At 41.7% G+C, this 22,788-nt stretch overlaps 1 protein-coding gene across 13 annotated transcripts in view; it reads right to left on the bottom strand.

Annotated features, from left to right (window-relative positions):
- Window positions 1-22,788, bottom strand: part of PEAK1 (pseudopodium enriched atypical kinase 1) — a 222,717-nt gene that overhangs the window by 9,869 nt on the left and 190,060 nt on the right. For all 13 annotated transcript variants that reach the window (XM_075132975.1, XM_048866122.2, XM_048866120.2 and 10 more), the window contains one exon: window positions 17,258-18,006. In XM_075132975.1, coding sequence (XP_074989076.1) covers window positions 17,258-18,006 — 749 coding nt within the window. The remainder of the gene's footprint in view (window positions 1-17,257; window positions 18,007-22,788) is intronic.

Here is a 22,788-nt window from a genome sequence, read left to right as displayed (position 1 = left end):
TGAGGCCGAATCAGTGCAGGGTAGAGTGGAAGAATTACTTCTCGTGTCTCGCTTACAACACTTCTGCTAATACATGTACTCCTAAGTTACTTTTCTGGGATGACCTTGGAAGATAATCTTATTTTTTTCCTACCTCTCTCTTTAGTTTATATAATCATCAGAAAGAAGACATAGGTAGAAAAGAATGTATGGTATCAGTTTTTGTAACACCCAGCAGTGATGGGGAAGTGCAAAGGCCTTCCTTTACTCTCCCATCATCATCTCACGGTTGATAGCCACCTTGGCCACAGCAGCCATAGGGACTGTTCAAGCTGTTGATAAATTGTTCTCTGCTCATTCTATCCCTCCGTCTTCTAATATATCATTCAGTACAATTATGTCTGCCATTCGAGCATTACAATCCCATTTCAATCAATTCAATGGTAAATTGGATTGGTAGTCTCTAAAATTACTTCTTCGGAAGAGAATGTCTAAAAAGTAATAAATTAAAAACTTTGGCTCCCAATTCTATAAACATTTATGCATGAGAGTAACTTATAATTATATAATTTCATGTAATGTTTGGATATTGATTCTTTCTGAGCAGTTAGATGGCTCAGATCTCGTTCATAAACTTCCTTTATTGTTTCAAACAATTTTGTGAAGAAAATTTCAATAATCTTTGCAGATTACTAAAACTTTCTAAATTACATTTGAATTTCTCCTCCAGCTGCTGCTTTGTGTAAAACATTGAGAGTTACTTTCACTTCACTAACTGATAGACATAAAGCATGTTTGAACAATACAGAAATAAAGGAAATGTTACATTTTGCCTGATATAGTTCAAGTTTGCAAATGTTCAGAAAGAAATGGTTGATGTTTAAATCTGAGTTATTAACATCATTTAGGGTTGCCAGGTGTCTGGTTTTCGACTGGAATGCCTGGTCAAAAAGGGACCCTGGCAGCTCCGGTCAACACTGCTGCTCAAGGTGCAAAACGTCCGGTCGGTAGCGTGTCGGAGCTAAGGCAGGCTGCCTGCCTGCCCTGGCTCCGTGCGGCTCCCAGAAGTGGCCAGCATGTCCAGCTCCTAGACACAGGGGCGGCCACGAGGGGTCCGTGCATTGCCCCTGCCCTGAGTGCCGGGTCCGCAGCTCCCATTGGCCGAGAACTGCAGCCATTGGGCACTGCGGGAGCAGCACCTGCCGGCATGAGCAGTGCGCAGAACCCCCTGGCCCCTCCACCTAGGAGCTGGACATGCTGGCTGCTTCCGGGAACCGCCTGAGGTAAGTGCCGCCTGGAGCCCGCACCCCCCCCCCCAGCACCCCAATCACCTGCCCCAGGTCGGATCTCCCTCCCACACGCTAACTCCCTCCCTGAACCCGCACCCCATACCCCCTCCCACGCCCCAGCCCTGAGCCCCCTTTTGCACCCAAACTCCCTCCCAGAGCCTGCACCCCGCACCCTCTCCGGCACCTGAACCCCCCTGTCCTAGCCCTGAGCCCCCTCTCGCACCCAAAATCCCTCCCGTAGCCTGCACCCTTGCCTACTTATCCCTGGCCCCAACCCAGAGCCTGCACCCCAGCCTGAGCACTCACCCCCTCCTGCACCCCAATCTCCTGCCTCAGCTGAGTGAAAGAAGGTGGGGGAGAGTGAGTGATGGAGGAGGGGGGATGGAGTGATCAGGGGGCGGGGCCCCAGAGAAGGGGGTGTGGCTTCGGGGAGGGACAATGGGCACAGTAAGGGTGTTTGGTTTTGTGCAATTAGAAAGTTGGCAACCCTAATATCATATATTATTTGTATTTCAGTAGCAGCCTCATTGTACGAGGCAAACATGTAAAAAAGAGACGATCCCTGTCTTAAAGGACTTACTATTTTTAAGATTCTGGTCCTGCACAGACTTACGCATATTAACTTTACACACTAAGAGTGGTTCCATTGACTTCAATGGGACTTCTCACTGTGTGTAAAGTTAAGCACATACATAATTCTCTGCAGGATTGGGACCTAAGTGATCAGCTGGTATAACTACAGCAGTACTTTCTCCGTGCAAGGCTTAGATTGAGGGAAGACAGGAAGAGGTTGCTTTTTGGATTTTGATGACGCTAAAGCTTGGCTTAACTCATGTCTGAACAATGTGAAAGAAGAACAGAGTGATGAGGGGATAGATGGGTCAGGGGACAATTATGGCACAGTATTCTTTCTGATTTTCAGTAAAATGTTGTAGCATTTTTCTGTATATTAATTCATATGAATGTGTGCTATCATGTATTTTTTGCAGTTTCTTACAATTTTTGGGAATATTTGGTAGCTGTCTGTTTTTTCTAATATAGCATCCAAAGTCATTTAAGGACTTATACTTGACAAACTGTAATTTGGGGGGTGGGGGAGAGATCATTATTTCTTTGGAATTTTGTCTTTACTATTTGTTAATCACTATAATTTGATTGATGATGTGATTGAAAATGATAAATAAATGGAAAAAGTGGATCCTTAGATTGATAGTGTGTGCTGAGTATGTGAGTTTAGTGCTTGAGCGATAGCAATGCTCTTTACATTAGGAAAGGAAACTGGGGTGTTATTAGAAAATCCATTTCAAACAGCTCCATGTTAAACTGTGGTCCCTTCATGCCTTTCAACAGCAGCTCTGTAATGCTACCACATTATCTCTGAAAACAAGCATCTTTGAGGCCTGTGCCATTATCATCAGGATCTTTTTTAATTCATGTTAGGAGTTGCTGGTGGCTCTGCACATTTTGGGAAGTTATAAATGCCTGTAATGAAGGCAAAGGATCCCCCATCAATTGTATTCTCTCTGTAGAGACTCACTGATATTCTACTTGTTTAACAGATAAATAGTTGAACACTTAGGCCTACATTGTGTCTCTACATCCTCTTCCCACAGTAGAGTCACACTACTATGGAAGGAGATCTTAGAGACAGACACAAAGGCTCTGGGCATGCAGGCCAGAGCAGTGGCTGTTATGCCTTTTACAGGATACAGTGTGTGCAGTTTCCTGTGCCAGTCTAGTTCTGATGGCTAGTACAGAGGGAAAGTGCTGAACTTGCCTCTCGATATGCACTTTAAGAAGGCTAGTTCAATAGCTATGCATAATAATTACACGCCAGGAGTCCAGGGCTCTGACTAGCTTCCCTTCAGCTATTGTGCAAGGCTAGTCAGACTGGCCCTTAATTAAAAAAAAAGTATGTTTTTCATCTTTTATGTGTTTACACTATTAGCAACTGTAAATTACTGGGAGATTAAGTCCTCTGTGCTTGCCGATCAGAAAAGTGCACTGTCAGATAATCATATGCAATTAGACATGCTAGGTGATTACATTTTTGATTCAGTCCTCCTCCCTCTGATTCTGTGAATGTTCCAATACATCACAAATACCTGAGCCTCCCAAAACACAGACACACTGGAGTTTAAATTGCGTGTTTATCACTGTCATGTACAGGCAAAGCAAATTTACAAAATGCATTTTCTAGTCAATTTTATTTAAAAAGGAAAATGCACCACTTTCAGGAGCGAATGCTGATTGTTACTATATCTGAGCACTGGCTCTTCGTAATTTACACTCACAATGCATTTTTTAATGGTTGGAGAAGGGTGAGCTAACCCTAACCTCACCAATAGAATATCCCCCAAAGTCTTTTAAAAATACAGAAAGTGATAGTAGCTACGTGGCCCTGACCCTGCAAACATGCATGAAGTGAAATGTGTCAGCTGACAGTCTTGGAGACTTAAGTCCCCTGCTTCATAAAAGAACTGGTACTGCATAGGCAGCAAAAGGGGAGGCTTGCTGCACACCATACCACCAGTGTGTCTCAAATGTCATCTGGAAAAACATTCTGAAGGTGTGTGAGGGTAGTTCAGTTTCCACACCAGTTAAGTCTTTGGCCTCTTTCTTGGGATGGGCAGCAAAGGTGGCAATTCATTCCAGTTGGGGTGATGTTTCTCTATGACATGGGATACTTATCTAAAAATAAAGTGGTGTGTCCCTTTTCTATCCAAAAGTGCTCCTCAGTTTCCATATTGAGTTCTATGCATGGCATCTCCCTTCATTTTCTATTTCCATTCCATGCTTTGATATTTGTAACCTGGTTTGTGTTTCTGCTCTCATGACGATAGATGAACACCTGAGTTTACCCATGCTAAAAATAGCAACTTGTTAGTCCTGTTCAGTGACCGATCGTCATTAAACAATTGGAAGAAAGGATGTATTGTTTTCAGAGTGAGTTGGGAGAAGTAAATTCATTAACTCCACCAAGCCAATGAAATTTACCACTAGTCTGACAAGTTGTGCTGTAAAACCGGTGTTACCAGGCGTGTGTGGGTACGAATTTTATTTAATTTATTTATTTATTGCCTTTAACACCAATAAAGAATATTCTCTTGTGCTAGGAAAAATGTTTATAATTAATAATCATAATCAAAGGAGAAGAACTCTGAACTTTATATCCTGACATTTTACAGTAGATTATGCATAGATTAAGGCTCAAGTTCAGGGGTTCTCAAACCGGGGGTCAGGACCCCTCAGGGGGTCGTGAGGTTATTACATGGAGGGTTGCGAGCTTTCAGCCTCCACCCTAAAACCCACTTTGCCTCCAGCATTTATAATGGTGTTAAATGTACAAAAAAGTATTTTTAATTTATAAGGGGGGTTGCACTCAGAGGCTTGCTATGTGAAAGGGGTTACCAGTACAAAAGTTTGAGAACCACTGCTCAAGATGATCTATGCAGAACAAAACATCACTCTAAGTCATCTGAGCTGCTTTACAAGGAAGTGGTGTTTCTATGTATTCAACCCAAGTGGCACTGTATTTTCCTCCTAATCATGCCATCTGTGACTTTCAGAAGAGCAATAGAATGAAGGGTGGTTTTGGTACAGGATGGTTTGTGTGTGTGTTCGGTAACACAGAGTTCATAATCCATTTACTTCACCCAAAGAGTTACAGTTAAATAGATAGATCTCTCCAGATCTCCACATTCCGATTTCTCATATGATAGGTGTCTCATTAATCTTGATTATTATGATAACCATCTTATGATGTTAATTTAGATTGGAGTATTACGTTCTAGGAAGTAATTACTGTGCTCATGCAACAGACATTTTTCAAATATTAATAACTTGGGGTTTTTTAATATCAAAATGATCTAGCCCAAATTGTAAACTAGTCACCCAAAAAGTGTTTCATTTTAAAAGTCAAACTTATTTTTTGTAAGAAAAGTATAAAATAGCATCTGTAAATAGCTCCTGTACCACATTTTATTTCACCCAAAGAGTCTTGGGACGATACTCAATGCCTCCTAACTAGTTCACAGTGATGCTACTTCAAGCAAAGGTGAGCTGGGGCGCATTTACTTTTGAATCCATCTATGCTTCTCTATTTGATGGCACAGAAGGATTGTTAAATAGCAATATGAGGGTTTCTTTTTTCCCCCACCCCATAAGAGCCCAGAAGCAAGGGATCAAGACTAACTCCTGAACTCCAATACCTCATATTACACTGCGAGGCAGCCCTTTTCCCTCTCCTCCCCGCATCTGCCTTTTTTTTTTTTTTAACAGCCAAACTACTTTTGAAATTTTGATTCGGAAGTTTTTATGGATCTAATTTTCAAAAGTGCTGAGCATCTACAACTCCAATGGAAGATGTTAGTGTGCCAAACCTCTCAATTTTTTTTTTAATTACTACCAAGCTTAGAACAGCAGCAGCTCAGGCAACATAATTTGCACAAACTATTAACCTCTGAAAATATGGGCTTTAAAATTAGAGTTGGTCCTGAGGTGTAAAGTTCCAATCCAGCTCCAATCTTTCCCCAAATTTGGTGTGTAGGTGTGCATAAATGTTTGGAGTGTTTGGATCTGTTTTTGTTTTGATTTATTTTAAGGGGGTGGAACAGGGAGGGGAGATCATGGCCACTGGGTAAATCTGGATCCAAATATAGATCCAAACTTCCAAGTTCAAGAGTTTTTTAGATCTGAGGTTTTATTTCAGGCTACCATTGTTATTTAGAATGAAATATTACACACTCTCCTGTACAACAACACTATAGGTTACTGTTATAGCAATGAAATATATAGTTAAGACTAAATCCTGTAACCATTGTAATCAATGACAAAATGATGAATGACTCCCCTTAATTTTTTGTTAAAGATGACAACCAATCACTTTTAATGAAACTTCAAAATATAATGACACTTTTGAGACTAAGTGGCACTACTGGGAGAAAACATCAGGAAAAATTCTCACAAGGTCCCTGTTCTATAAGGAGAAAATGACATGTATGTATATGTGACATGTACAAAAGGCAGGGGGAGAACTCAGATCTGATTAGAGATGAGTTGTCTGCTCCTGGTCTTTGTTTACAAACAAAATAATGTGAAAACTGAAAGAGGCAGCTGGTTAAACTGCTGACAATAGACAAATACTAAGATTTGTTCAATATATACCGGCTGTGTAATTGACAAAAGGAAATGAAAAGCCAGACTGTCTCCCCACAGCACTGGAAGATGAGAGTCTGAAGACAAATCAGTCACATGTCTGAATTCATAAAGCAGATGCATTTAAGAGAAGGTCTGAATTGAAACCAGCAAAAATTTGGCATCCAGAGGAGTGTCTAATTGCTCTTCAGACACCCAGCCCTAAGCTCCGAGACACAGCTTCATGAATCTGGACAAGTGCTCAAGTTTTAGATAGGGCAGGTCAGATTCCCTCAGTACTAACAAATATTTTGTCAAAAAAAGGAAAATTCAGTGAAATCAGCAGAGACACATTAAGTTTTTCTGTCCGTAGGCAGTTTGATGAACATAAAGTATATTTACAGGCATCCACTGTACTACTTGCAGTTAGAAAAGATTGCTGATGTGAACCAGGCCCTCACAGGGTCTCATCATCTTCCATGTGGAAGTTTCTATTCAAACCTTCACTGTGAGCTTCCATTTAGGAATCGAGGATTCTAATCTCTTATGTAGCTAATGACTACTGGTCTCCATACTCCAATGACCACAATGACATTATAAGGCATTTTATATATGGAATAATCATCCCCAAGTATTACCTAAAATTTTAAAACAGTATGTGGGAATTTCACTCTGTGAGTCACATTACCATTAATGAGAGTCATACAACTAAATACCTATGTACCCCTTTTAAACGGTTTAGAGAACAGCAGTTATGGTCTATAAAATCTAATGTAGATATTAAGGGTTCTAGACCGCCCACCATTAACTGCCAAAGGTGTTAGAGGGGCAGCTTCTTCTCTATTAGTGACAATTAGTCCTATGTCACTGTTAAGAGTAAATAAACAAAGCCATGCCCCGTGCAGGATTTCCCAAGCCCTACTCAGTCGTTCCATTGTCACAGGCCAGCTTATAGTAGAAATCTTGCTGCCTTTTTACCCACGTGCTACTCTAAATCTTTATTACAGGGTCCAATAAGGGAAAAAGATGGATCCTGATTTATTAATTGATCAAAGACAAGCACTGAAAGAAGCTAAGATGATAGGCATTTAGCATCTGGTCCAGTGAAGCATCAGAAGTTGAACTATGAAGGCATGATAAGTGATAATGCACTTGATGGAAAAAACTATTATTACCCTGTTCCGTAATAACTGTGGTTCTTCAAGATGTGTTGCATATGTCCATTACGCTCTTGGTGTTGGTGTGCCCAGCCCTTGGAAACTTTTTACCTCAGCAGTACCCATTGAGCAGCTCAGCTCCCTCTGCTGCTGCACACCATAGCATGCAGGTAAAAAGGGCAGAGCTGCCCCAGCCCCACTCTATTCCTTCTTGCCATAACTCTGATGAAGAGAGGTAGGAGGGCAGGTTGTGGACTGAAGGCATGCAACACATCTCAAATAACAACAACAGTAACGGAACAGGTTAGTAACAGTTTTTTCTTCTTTGAGTGATTGCACATGTGCATTCCACTCTTGGTGACTCACAAGCCATAAGACTGGTTTCAGAGTAACAGCCGTGTTAGTCTGTATTCGCAAAAAGAAAAGGAGCACTTGTGGCACCTTAGAGACTAACCAATTTATTTGAGCATGAGCTTTTGTGAGCTACAGCTCACTTCATCGGATGCATACCGTGGAAACTGCAGAAGACATTATATACACACAGAGACCATGAAACAATACCTCCTCCCACCCCACTGTCCTGCTGGTAATAGCTTATCTAAAGTGATTATCAAGTTGGGCCATTTCCAGCACAAATCCAGGTTTTCTCACCCTCCGCCCCCCCCCACAAACTCACTTTCCTGCTGGTAATAGCCCATCCAAAGTGACCACTCTCTTCACAATATACACATTGTGGGTTAGTCTCTAAGGTGCCACAAGTACTCCTTTTCTTTAAGCCATAAGACTGTGATCCTGTAGGCAGGATCAGAGTCTATTTCAATAAAGATTGGAGAACAACTCAACCCACTCTAGTATAGTCTCTTGAGATTGAGCCACAGCACAGAGGGAGGCAAACATGTGGACCAAGGACCAGGCTGCCACTCTACAAATGTCTGCAATGGGAACTTGTATCAGAAAGATCATCCTTGCCAACTGTGACCTTGTCAAATGAGCTTTGACTGTGCCAGGTGGGGCAACATTACCTAAGTCACAGTACATGTATATGCAGGACGTGATCCAGGAAGAAATTCTCTGGGTGGAGAGTGATTGATCTTATTCTGTCTGCCATTGCTATGAACAGCTGGAAGGATTTATGAAAGTGACTGGTTCTGCCCAGCTAAAACGCCAAGTCTCTTCTGATGTCCAAGGTATGCAAACGCTCTTCCTCCCTGATCGTACATGGTTTTGGGTAGAAATACAAGCAAATAAATTAGCTTGTTCATTTGGAAAGAGGAAATCATCTTTTGGACAAACTTCAGATGAGGACTCAGGTAAACCCTGTCCTTAAAAAAAGATTGTATCTGGGGGTCCTGACATTAACTGCCTAGGGACGTTATGGAATCTTCATCATTGGAGATTTTTAACAGCAGGTTAGACAAACACCTATCAGGGATGGTCTAGATAATACTTAGTCCTGCCTTGAGTGAAGAGGACCGGACTAGAAGACCTCTTGAGGTCCCTTCCAGTCCTACAATTCTAGGATTAGCTTCCCTACTCTTCTGACCGAGGCAATGGCCACCAAAAATGCCACCTTCATTGATAGATACAGCAGTGAGGAGGTAGCCGAAGGTTCAAACAGGGAACCTATACATCTTGACAATACTAAGTTTAGATCTAGGAAAGGGATAATAGAAGCTAGGGTGACCATGCAAAACTTTATCCTTTTTAAGAATTTGTTGAGATGATGCAGGTCTAAAATTGGTTTGTGACACACTTTTGCTTTTGGGTTTAGGAGATGTTGGAAATAAAACCCCTTCCCTCTGAGAGCACATAGAACCTCTTCTATGGTCCCCACACTAAGGAGCAACAAACTTCCTGGATAAGGAGTTTCTTGTGAGAGTGTTACTGAAGAGTAATAGGAAGGGAGAATGGCAGCGAGGGGCAGAAGCAAACTGGAGAGTATATCCACTTCAACAGTGCTTGAGACCCACTGGTCTGATGTAATCAGGGACCAAGAACTGTGGAAGTGGAACAGACAGTTTGCAAAGAGATATGGAGATTAATATGTTGACTTCAACTGGCCCATCAAAATTGCCTGCTTTGCAGTTCCTGAGTGTCTTGAGGGGCCTGGAGCCAGAGGTGAAACAGCAGGAGGGTAGGTCTACACCTCTAACCCCTGGACCTCTTTTTTGATAGGCCCTGCCGAGGAGGAGTGGGATATCAGTGTGTCTACTGTGACGGATACAGTTTCAGGACTGGGGCAGGTGTATACACACCTAAGGACTTCAGGATCGCTCTAGAGTCTGTAAGTCTGTGGAGCTTGCTGTCTGTCTGGTCAGAGAATAGAGAAGGACCCTCAAATGGCAAGTACTTGATAGTACAAGCCATGATGATCCTCACATGTCCACTGAGGTGACTGTGGTTCTAGCTGCCTAGTCTGCTGTGTCCAATGCTGCCTGCAGTGAAGTTCTTCAGACTAGTCTGCCCTCATTGACCATAGAAGAGAACTTCTGGCTAGCTTTCTCCAGAAGCACTTTCTTGAACTTTTCCATGGAACCCCCTGAATTAAAACTGTATCCTCCCAACAGAGACTATTGGTTAGTGATACACAGCTGCAAACCCCCTGTTGAATAAACTTTCTGCTGAATAAGTCTAGCCTCTTAGTGTCGTCTGAGTTGGGGGTGGCAGCCTGATGCCCCAGTTGTTCTCTCTCATTAGTTGCTCTAACGACTAATGAGCCTACAGGTGGGTGATAAAGATACCCAAACCCTTGGGAGGATACATAGTATTTTCTGCCCTCTTAGAGGTGGGAGGCAAAGAGGATGGAGTCTGCCATAAAGTCTTTATCAGCTATAGCATGACCTTGTTAATTGGCAGAGCTACTCCGGAGGGACCCACTGATGATCAAATGTCAACCAGGAGACATGAGGACTCCCTGACCTCTTTGACCTGTACACCTAGGTCTGCAGCCACTCTCTTTAACAACAACTGATGAACTTTAAAATCAGCAGAAGAAGTAAAAGTCATGCCAGACGAAATGGCCACGTCTGGATAGGACGAAGAAGAAGCCAAGACTGGAGGGGATAGAATATCTTCTAATCAGCTGTTGTTCTGGTTCTGGAACCTCCTCTTGATGCTCGGTACTGGGCCTGGCGCCAGACTCTGGGGATGGAGCAGCTCTGGGTGTAGATTCAAGCATACTACATGAGGGCACTGAGTATGCCTGGTGTGGGGAAGATATAGAAGCTGGGGGAAGACCCCTAGAATTTCAAAATGGTCACTGATATAGGGCAGGGCCCCTCTGTCCCAGCCATATTTCCAGGTTAGGTCTCATCGAAGTAGGGTGACCAGATGTTCTAATTTTATAGGGACAGTCCTGATTGTGGGGGCTTCTTCTTATATAGGCACCTATTACCTCCCCACCCCGACCCAATTTTTCACACTTGCTATATGGTCACCCTACATTGAAGGGTCATGGTGATAGGTGGGAAGAGCGGATCTTGTGCAGACTGGTGGGTACTCCTTTAGGGTTGTGATATGCAAGGTCCCACCTCTGAGTCTGATATTGAGGATTCTCCTTCCTCTGACTATGTGGATTCTTCTTTCTCTGACTAAGAGGATTCTCCTTTCTCTGACCAGTTGGTGGGGGGACCTGTGTGAGAGCTTGGCAATGGATGGAGTGATGCCTTTGGATGATACAGAAAGGCTGCCTGTCTGAGGAACAGACAACTGCAGTACTGGAAGTTGAAATGCTGGCAGAAATGGCAGTAGTGCTGAAGGACTGGACTTCTGTAAGGAAGGAGACACTGGCACCATGAGGCAGAGCAGGTTTCTTGCCTCTGCAAACACCTCTGGGATAGTTGGCACCAAGATGCTCTCTTGTTGTGGTGTCAAAGAAGCTGAGAGTGCCCCATGTGAAGCTAGAGCTAACTTAGGTACCGATTTGGAGGAGGAGTGCTTAGGTTTCAGGTGCACTCTACTCAACTCCTTCTCAACCCTCTTACCAGACATAGAAGGTGGAGACGGTCCCCTGGCTGGTGCTACTTTGGAAGCAGGATGAGGGAGAACAGTGAAATCCTGGCACCAAAGCTGGAGGTGCACTTCTCCCTAAAGCTGCAGCACTCTACACTGAGTCAGACCAGGAAAGCCTAGTCACCCTATCCTTCTTTATTTGAACTCCCTGAAAATCTGGCACTGGTCCTTCACGTATGCTTCCCCAAGCACTTCAGGCAGCTATTGTGTGGGTCACTCACTGACACAGGCCTGGAGCAAGAAGCACCTGGCTTGAAACTCCTGAGGCGTACCTCAGTAGCATGAATAGAAAAAAAACCCAAACAGGGAAAACAACAAGTCTGAAAAACTTATTATATATAAATGTTACTAACTATCCTAACAACACTAAAGACTAACTACACACATACACTATGGTCACAAAGGCTGGGAGAAAGAATTCTGGTACAGAAGAGTTCCAATGACTGTCATAGGCGGTAAGAAAGAACTTAGGTGGGCTAGGGGCAGTTCTGCCCTTTATACCTGTATGCAGTGGCACACAACAGGAAGGGAAGCTTGACCCGTCCAACAGGTACCACTGAGGGAAAAAATTTGAGGGTCACGTGCTGGGTGTACCCACCCCAAGAATTGAATGCACACATGCAGTCATTCAAAGAAGGAATTGATTGATCCAGTATGGCAAATCCTATGTTTCTAGTGCTCATAAAGAATGAGTCAAAGGATGCAGAGTAGTGGTCAACAACCTCTGTATACTGTGATAGAAAATTATGGGGAGAGGAAAGGCAAAGAAGGGAGGTATGGATATTAAGCTCTAATTATATGTGTCCACCTTCCTTTCACTGGTGCCCATGTCAATACATATCCTCTACAGTTGGGGTCCTTGAAATCCAGTCTATAACTGTACATTAGTTTAACAAAGCTAGATTCCTTGATCTCTCCATTTCCATTGTCTATCCTTTTCCCTCAAGGAAGCAAGAATTTCATGTTATAAGACTCTAAAAAATGCTCTGCATTAGCTTTTATTTTTTCATTATGGGTCCAGTCAGCCTAGGATACTGTTAGCGGACTTCCACTTTAGCAGCAGGGAATCTCATTTTTACTATGTCCTATGCATTTTACAAGGCCTTGGTGAACCTTAAACGAGATGGATATGTGGGGAATGAATTGCAGAATGATGAAAATGAGAAACACTGAGGATCACAAACACTGTACCATCTGTGCTACTTTGTTGTATTACACAAAAGCACTACTGCAAATGAAATACAGTGTCAAATGAAAGCTTGCTAATCCCACATTGATACCTTGTACTTGGCACAACCTGCTTTCTAAGAGTCCAGTTTGATCACTGACCTTGTTTCACTGATCTGGCTTTGGGAGTAATGCTTTGCTCTTTTGCTGGTATGCCAAGACATAAAAATTCAACGTTACTGTGACTGCACTTATAATGGATTAAGTGTTTAATGTATAAAACTGTGGCTCAATCCAAACTATAGGGTATTGTGACGATCTGCAGTAAGACTTTTGCCAGGAAGGTCATTCAATTTAGAGTCTGAGTTACCAAAAAAATATTCTCATGCCCTCATCAGGTGCATATGCCCAAATGGAATATACATTTTTTTCAGTGGAAGGCAGCCAGCCAGCATTTTACTTATGTTTTGTTATGTTTTATGCTTTGGGAATGAATCTTAGCAAGAACTTTAAGGTCATACAGCTTTCCAGGGAAGCTCCCACCATCCTGAAGCAAGGACTCAAGATATAACAAAGCCATAAATTATGGTACTTGCATTTCCATACACTCCCAGCCTGTTTACCCCATGATAGTCCCCAGGCTACTCCACCTTACCTCTAACGCAACATCTGATTGCAGCCAAAATATTAAACGCACACTTCAGGCCAGGACCTTCTTAATGGTTCCTGCTGCCTGATTGTTCAAGATGGCTTCTGAACTATGATCTCAGGTATGCATAATAGTGTTCAATAATTTTTTATGCTGCTTCAGTCTTGATAATGTTCGATATTGAATTTTAAAAGTGGAAGTAGTTTCCACTCCAGTTTGCTCCACTGCATCACTGAAACACTAATTACCCATGTTCACAGTCCAAACCTGACAAGATTCTCAATAATCACTTATTTCTGCTAATGCTTTTTTACTTAGGTCCCTGCTATACTGCTGCTTTATTCAGTATGTTCAAGGATAACACCCAATACTGGGATGAGACAAGCTGCACTTGTCCAATATACTTTACAAAAAGCTAGTCTTCACTGCTCACTTGCATTTCACTACAAATCTGGAACTGCTGATAAGGATACTGTTCCACTGCTACGGAGGAACACACATAGACACATTGACCCAGCTCTACCAATTATTTAGAACATGGATTAGTTCTTGTTTGTGAAGAGAAAATACCTAAGGAATTTTATAAAAGGTTTGTAAAGAGATCCTTGTTTTTGCTTGTTTGAAATGTAATTCTGAGCTGACTGGAGCCATTGTTTTGGTTTGTATCGTTTCAGTCAAAGCAACTTGCACATAGTTTGGTGTACCTTTTTGCAAAGGACATTTGTTAGTGGGAGACGGAAATAATGGAAATTGATGACACAAAAGCCATGGCTAAAAACTGCACGCTCATTTATTCAGCAGGCAAGCATGTCCTGACACATGCCATGGCTAAAATTGCACACCTTTACAAACAGTTTTATTCCTGCAATATCTAGGCAAAACAGATGAGTTGGGGACAGGATGGTTTTCCATCACACCTATTAAATTGTCATTATCTATTAAAATTAATAAAACATAAAAAAAATGTTCTGGTATACTCATCTGCACAGAAGGTGCATTCTACTGGGATGTTTCTGAAGACTCAATTCAGCAGTAGTCAATTGGTAAAAGTCTAATTCTTAATACTACTGGAACATAGTTTTTGCTTTTTAATATAATTAGAAACTATATCTCTTTTGAAGATTCAGAAACAATGTATAATTTTTATACTTATGGATAACAACACTTAACATTACATATAGTTTTGAAAAGTTCATTATATTGTTTTCTATAAAGTAGTAACAAAAGGACAAAAAATATTCCATTTTTAGAAACTCTTTCAGATCTAATATAAAGTCATAGAACCTAGTAAGAGTTTGTCAAGCCCTGGACCAGATTCTTAGGTGATGCAGTTTGGCATAGCTCTGTTGAAGTTAATGGAGCTGAACATATTTATGCGAGCTGAAGATACGGCCCCATGTGTATAATTCTTAAGAGACCTTCAAGATAGATCTTGTATGATTCTTCTGCTACTATAAGTTGTCTAACAATAATAGGCAGTCCATATTATGGGTTCACTGTAGGATTTGATCTCAATATCTGTATTTTTTCATGGTTTAAAATGCCAGAAGTATAGCCCATTTACACTGTAGATGGATGATTACAAAATTTAGTTAGAATTAAAAAATCTGTAGGAGAGTAAAATCCTGCTATTTTTGCCAGCGCTCTTAATTTACAACAGTTCAATGGATTTTGTTTGTTTGTTTGTTTTTTACATTATATGTTTTTGAAAAATCTTGATCCTGGACTGAGATCTTCTATATCAAGGCTCAGCATGGAGCCAAATGTTATGGTAGAGTTATAAACCCCTTTAAAGGTGAGTTTATAATAAAACCCTTGACTATATTTTAGAGAATGACATTGCAATAAAAAAAATCCATCAAGGAAACACAAATAAAGTGAGCCAGTCTTGGTTGAAAGCATAATATTTGAAGATATGAAAGGGAGAAAATGGAAAGACAACAGCAATTCCTTTGAGCTAGCACTACTTTGCTTACAAAGAATCAGTGAGCATTTGTAGTCAAAGTATCTTCCTACATTACATTCACTGCCAGGGAAGTTTTTTTCAAGCCTAACATTTCCTCTCACCATGATAGCACAACAATCCATAGTGACCTGTGGTTAAATGGCATGTTATGGATCCTTCACTCTAGAGTCCTTCATACCTATTAGATTACAGTAAATGCCTACAAGTTTGTGAACTGATTTTCAAGATAACAATGTTTCAGGTAATAAAGAAAAAAAACAGCATACATTTGGCTACACTCTCTCCTTTCAAAATACATTTAAAAAACAAACTCAAAAGCTCTACTGCATGTTTGGAAAGGCTTTAAGTCACTTTCATCAATGAAACATTTTTATTCAGTGTTTAATGTAACACTTCCATCTCTAGATCTGCTGGCCTGTCATAGTGCATGAAACAGCAAACCACCTGCCACTTCTTCTTGGCAGATTATTTCTGCATCATTACAAGCAAAAAAAATCAATGGAAGACCATTGATTTTGCAACCGGACAAGATTGCCAGACAAATAATACATCATAAAGTTATTCATGTCCTGGTTCTCAGTTGTTTTGAGTCAGCAGACAGTTCACTTCATCATCTTATAATGGCATCCATATTACAACTGTGATCTTTGCAACAATAAAGGACCTGGATGGCTGAACAAATATAAACCCAATAGAATGTGGCAACACTTCAATGCAATATGTAACCTTGAAAAACCTCCTGAAGAGATGCCTTTTCAAATTCAGAACCTATTTTATATCAAGTTAGCATTGACGTTCTTGCTTTCTAGCTTCTCATTCTGTTTTAATAAATAACGGTGGTTGTGAGTAATAATTACATTTTGCCCTTCTGTAGTACCATCACTATGAGAAGCTCAACTTGCTTTATAAACATTAATTAATTTAGGCTCACAATACCCATGTGAGGTAAGAAAAATCATAATTTTCATTTTAAAGTTGGGGAAATAGAGTTACAGAGATTCAGTTGCTCAAGGTCACATAGGAAGTCTATGGCAGAGCAATGAATAGAACATAGGTTTCCTGGCTCCGAGTCATCCTTCATATTACAGCACATCCTATCAGATGAACATTATCGTCTCATTAGCAGTGGAGGTGTGGGCACCCAAAGGGAGGGTGAGTAAATCTCCTATATGAATCACAAACATGATAAAATAACACAAACCCTTTATTAGGTAAGATAACTGTTCATTTGCATATGAAATAAGTACCTGGATGTTTTTCTGACCAGGATAGTGGAATGGAGTATTCAATAAAAAGAGCTAATTCTTTTTTCACTGAAATACAGCACTAGCCAATCAACGTTCCTCAGTTCCATTCATTTTTCATGTAGCACGCAAGGCCATACTGATGGAAAGATAGGGCTTCAGAATGGCTGGTGAGAATTTAAGGGTTTGTAAGGGAATGGAAAGGTATGCTAATTAAGAATGTATATAAATAAAATCCATAGACAGCCATATGTATAAACCTTTGAAATCACTCCCAATTAAAAATGAGAATTTGGTAACTCTGCATGCAAATGAACTTAAAGGTTCTACTACTGAAGGCTTCCAAGAGCCCGCCTGCACACAGCTGTTTATATCATTCTTATGTCATAACATAATAGCTATGCTAAACAGCTAGTAAGAGAGTTGGTGGCTTTTAAAAAATTGCCCCAAATGTACAACAAACAGGGGATCCAGCTAAAGGTTAATTATGCCATTGACAACAGTGGCACTTTAAAGAAAGAGGGGCCAGTAGCTGTAGATCATTACTGTACATGGATTAGCTATTGCAAACAGCACAATTAGGTATACTGTAATACACAGGGTTTTATTATTAATATTATTGATGTCTGGGACAACCATTTTTGAAACCTCCTTCTTACCTTGACTGCATAATTGTTGAGGGGATCTTTTGCATAAGAAGCTGGGTAGTAAACTGCATCACCTGCTTCACAGCATGGCCTGTCACTGGTTAGCCTGAAATCTGACCAGCTGTCCACTCCAAATCGCAGCTGGTCTTTCTGTCCTGCCATGAAAAGATCTTCGCACTGGTTTGCCAACTTCTTCAGTGAATCAGTATGAAGGCTTCTAATTTTGCCTACCACCTCCTCTCGGTTCTCAATTCCTCGATAAAGTCCTTGCCTCTGTGGCTTCTGTATATTCTTGCTCTGCTTAGTCTGAGAGATGTATCTCCCAGACAGAGACTCCATGCTGTTGGAACACCTATCCTTAATACTGGGAGTGGTTAGGCTAGAAATGCTGTTGGCTGTTGAGTTGGTTGCTTTTCCTTTTCTTAAAGGCCTGTCCAAGGAATCTCCTGACTCATTGTCCAATGCCTTGAGTTCTGAGCTGATTGAAGAGCAGGCACTGCTTGCTTCCCAGTTGGTATCAATGTCATATGTAGGGTTGGCCACAACACAGAGATTGTTCTCCAGGGTCTGTTTCTGAAGTTCTTTGGGGATCGGCTCTGTGTTGGCTCTCAAAATGGTTTTCTTTGGCAGTGGAGGTGGTGTTGGCTGTAAGCTGTTAGTTGCCTCTTGGTCTGCTATTCCTCCAAAGGCAATGGCATCATCCAAAGCTCCCTTTGGCTGCCGGGGCTGCTTTGGAGGTATCATGGCTGCCCTGGACTGACCTGTGTAATAAAAAACAAACAAACCCAAAAGCTTTAGAACACTTTGGATTTACTGTGACTGCATATTCACACTTCACAAAAAAGTGTAAGTGGGCAACTGAGAAAATAGCTGGATGATTGATGTAGATGACCACAATCTCCTCAAATCCAAGTCTGACAAAAAATGAAGGTATGAGGCTGGTGCTTGGAGGGATAAAACTAACATAACGAAACCAGCACCAGATGTATACTATCACATAAAGAATACCTTGACTTGTTTAACTGGGCCTGTGCATAAAACAGGTTTCAGTGCTAGCATCTTACATTTCATGAGCTTACTTAAAACATGAAAGAGAATGCAAATCAGAAGTATGGACTGTCAAGCCTAGCATTCTAGACGAATTCCAATCTGAGTAATTACATTCTGTCTCCCTTAATTCCCCCTGCAGGCAGCTGATTACAGTATTCTTCCTCACTTCCTGTTCTAAACTGTTATGTACTTTGAGTGGGTGCTTCTGTATTTCACCCCAGAGATGTCTACATTTTACTGGTGGATGGAGTGATCCCTCTTTGTATATACGCATGGTAATTTGTAAAACACTTTGGGATCATCTGATCTGAGAGGGGTTACATACATTCAAAATATTATAAAACATAAACCAGGACAAATAGCACACTGTAGATATCTAAGCAATGATATCAGAGATAATCAAGTTTGTCTCTGCAAATTCATTAGTAACTTCATAACAAACAGAAGAGTAAGAGCCTAAGTCTGCTACCATTTAATTGACAAGATTTCCCCCACTAATTTCAGTAAAAGCAGGACTGGGTTCTGGGACTGCAGAAATATACAAGCTTACTTCCCTTCCCCCTACTCCCCCCTCCGCAGCCCCCAATATCAGAGATTAATAGAAATAGTAATGATCCTTTCCCTTTCCCCCTTTCCCTTGCTTTCCCACACCCCTTTCCCTTGCTCATTTTTCAGTGGCTGCTGTATTGGGACTATTACATGCATAGACATCCTGATCTAGAACCAGTCAAGAGATTCCAATCTGCAGTTTTGGATACACAAAAAACCTGAATTTCCACTGACAGCCTGTGCTTCCTGAGAGGATAAAACTTCCTGTAATGTGTTTTGGTTGGATTTTAGAGAAGGCAATTATGAATCCTTCAAAAATTGGGGGTTGGGGTGGGGAGAAAAACAGGATGAGTGACAGATGTGCTGCTCTGTGAGGCAACCGCTCCTTGTATAAAAATAAAATGATGCATTTTTTTTGTTTCTAATAAATCAACTGCTATTTTGAGAGGAGTTATTTTGTAAATTTTCTACCACATCTGTGGGGATCATTGACCATAATTATAAGGTAGGAAGGCAATTTCTACAAATGCAATGGAGTAAGCATGGAATGAACTCTATCTAGTTCAGCAAGAGATATTGAAACTATTTGATTATTGGATAAGAGTGGGGTGCCCCACTGAAGGTCTCTAAATTAGAAATGGGCCTGGACTGGAACCCTCAATCCAAACATCCCAGAACTTTGGGTAGGTTATAATTCAGATCTGAACCTCCTTACCTGGTCTCATACATAATACAAATGCATTATGGAACCTTTTGCAAGGGAATATTTTCCTCCCTCAGATTTTAAAATACATAATCACAGCTGTTATGAAAGTAATAGAATCCATGATTAACTCCCACTCTGCAGGACAACATGCACTATCAATTGGAATATTGGGCCACACTGCTAATAAGATATTTTAATTAAGAAGATTGAGGAGTTTTGTATTCCTTGGGACTGTGAAAGGCAATGGAAGTTCAGAAAGAGTAAAACACTGTATCTGGAGTTCTTTTTGATCATTTCCTCATGATAATACTGAGAGAGGCACTGAGTTGTGAGTAGGAAGAAACTGTAGGATTTATGTCCACAGAAGGTAGGGTAGCTCTGTTTGGCATGATCTTCAGGAAAGGTCACATGTGGCTGCTCTCTCAGGCTATCTCCTTTTAGCTCCCACAAAATAAAAATGTCCAAAGACAGGAGGCAGTGGAGGGTCCAGGTAATAGCCTAACAGTACAGGAAGTAGATGAGAAGGTTAGTCTTGGCAAGGACTGCAAAAAGAAGAGACACAGTTCACAGCCAGTGTCATAAAAATATTTGGATGGACCCCCAAAGCACAAATTCAAATGAGCTCCCCTTATACAACCTGGAAGTGCCTTCCTTTCCACTTCTTACCCCTTTTTTCTCAACCACCCAAATGGCCATCTTAACTTACATCAGCATCTCTTTATATTCCCCCTTACAAAATCTGTGGCTATGCACCTCTTCTTAAGTCTCCCTCAAATGCCTGTTGACTTTGTCCCCTCTGTCTACACCCTGCCTCCAAGTTCACCTGTCCATTTCCTGATTCCTATGCTCTTCCACAGTATAGCTCCTTACTTATTACATCAGCTGGTGGTTGGTGAAAAAGACCATTGCTGCTTGTCTGCTACCACTTCAGCATGCAGTCTCCTAATGTATGTTGCTTTCATGGCTGGCCAAGCCAGAGGCTACAGCAGAAACTTGGGGAGTAACGGGAAGACATATTAGAATGAGATGCACATGCAAGCCGCAGCAGGAGCCCCTGCAGTGAGGGTAAGCTATATGACTGCTCATCCTGCTGCTCTACTCCCTGTTTGCGGTTTCTCCTCCATCCGCCACAGACTAATCAGATGGGAAGGAGGTTGGCCCTTGGAACCTGACTCTTCTCGCTGTAATAGTTATGGCTCCTGCACAGCTACTTGGAATCATGGGCATCAAAGTACCATTGGGGTATTAGAATCATAGAATATCAGGGTTGGAAGGGACCTCAGGAGGTCATCTAATCCAACCCCCTGCTCAAAGCAGGACCAATCCCCCACTAAATCATCCCAGCCAGGGCTTTGTCAAGCCTGACCTTAAAAATATCTAAGGAAGGAGATTCCACCACCTCCCTAGGTAATGCATTCCAGTGTTTCACCACCCTCCTAGTGAAAAAGTTTTTCCTAATATCCAACCTAAACCTCCCCCACTGCAACTTGAGACCGTTACTCCTTGTTCTGCCATCACCTACCACTGAGAACAGTCTAGATCCATCCTCCTTGGAACCCCCTTTCAGGTAGTTGAAAGCAGCTATCAAATCCCGCCTCATTCTTCTCTTCTGCAGACTAAACAATCCCAGTTCCCTCAGCCACTCCTCATAAGTCATGTGATCCAGTCCACTAATCATTTTTGTTGCCCTCCACTGGCCATTTTCCAATTTTTCCACATCCTTCTTGTAGTGTGGGGCCGAAAACTGGATACAGTACTCCAGATGAGGCCTCACCAATGTTGAATAGAGGGGAATGATCACGTCCCTCAATCTGCTGGCAATGCCCCTACGTATACATCCCAAAATGCCATTGGCCTTCTTGGCAACAAGGGCACACTGTTGATTCATATCCAGCTTCTCGTCCACTGTAACCCCTAGGTCCTTTTCTGCAGAACTGCTGCCGAGCCATTCGGTCCCTAGTCTGTAGCGGTGCATGGGATTCTTCCGTCCTAAGTGCAGGACTCTGCACTTGTCCTTGTTGAACCTCATCAGATTTCTTTTGGCCCAATCCTCTAATTTGTCTAGGTCCCTCTGTATCCTATCCCTACCCTCCAGCGTATCTACCTCTCCTCCCAGTTTAGTGTCATCTGCAAACTTGCTGAGGGTGCAATCCACACCATCCTCCAGATCATTTATGAAGATATTGAACAAAACCGGCCCGAGGACCGACCCTTGGGGCGCTCCACTTTGTACCGGATGCCAACTAGACATGGAGCCATTGATCACTACCCGTTGAGCCTGACAATCTAGCCAACTTTCTATCCACCTTATAGTCCATTCATCCAGCCCATACTTCTTTAACTTGCTGGCAAGAATACTGTGGGAGACTGTGTCAAAAGCTTTGCTAAGGTCAAGGAACAAATAATAATAATAATAATAATGGGATTTCTGCACCTTTCTTTGTCTTCCAGCACAGGACATTTGCAAGAAGGCTGATGACAGCCCACTCATCCATCTGGTGCAGAAGGGAGATGTCTGCTGGCAATGATGGAACCCATCAGAAAATTTGACATAAAAGTCCAAAAACAGTTACTGTACACATTTTTCAGACCCAATTTCAACCATTGCCTCGTATTCCCAGTCCATGGAAATGAATCTGTAAGATATGTCATGCCAGAATATAGATTCTTCCCCACAAGGACAAGTTTTTCCTAGTGAAATTCATCCATCTGGATTAAGTGTTTGAAAAGCTTCATATCTCTGCTGTTTTTATGCTGAGCTCTTAACCCTGTTCATTCTTCTCGTGCCTCTAGGGCCAACCCTTCTAGTTCAGCTTTCCAAAGGCTTGCTGCAACATTGCATGCCCCACATTCTTATGTCATAGAGTCTCTCTGAGGAAGAAAAATGTTTGTCTTTTAAATCCTGCTCCTCTCTCTGTGTACAGAAAAATAGTTCTTTTAAACAAAGGTTAGCGGCAGAACAAATGTTTCTCCTTCTTGCCTGTCACCTTTCCCCAGCTTTCTTAACATCCTTCACTTCACTGCCTCCTGCACAGGCTCTTCAATATTACAGAATACAGTCTGAACTTCACCCTTGGAGGCAGATGAAGAGGAGGAACAGGCTGCATATTAAATATCACTTAAAAAGGTCCTTAAAAGGCTTCCAAACTATGCAAGAGGAAAGAAGTTAACTCTGTAACAGCTTTCTCAACTGAATACAGATGACAGCTTTAAGGAATCGTGCAGTGCCATAACATCT

Source organism: Caretta caretta, chromosome 10 (genome assembly GCF_965140235.1).
Source record: "Caretta caretta isolate rCarCar2 chromosome 10, rCarCar1.hap1, whole genome shotgun sequence".
Taxonomy (NCBI): Eukaryota; Metazoa; Chordata; order Testudines; family Cheloniidae; genus Caretta; species Caretta caretta.
This window is presented reverse-complemented; position numbering and strand designations above follow the sequence as displayed.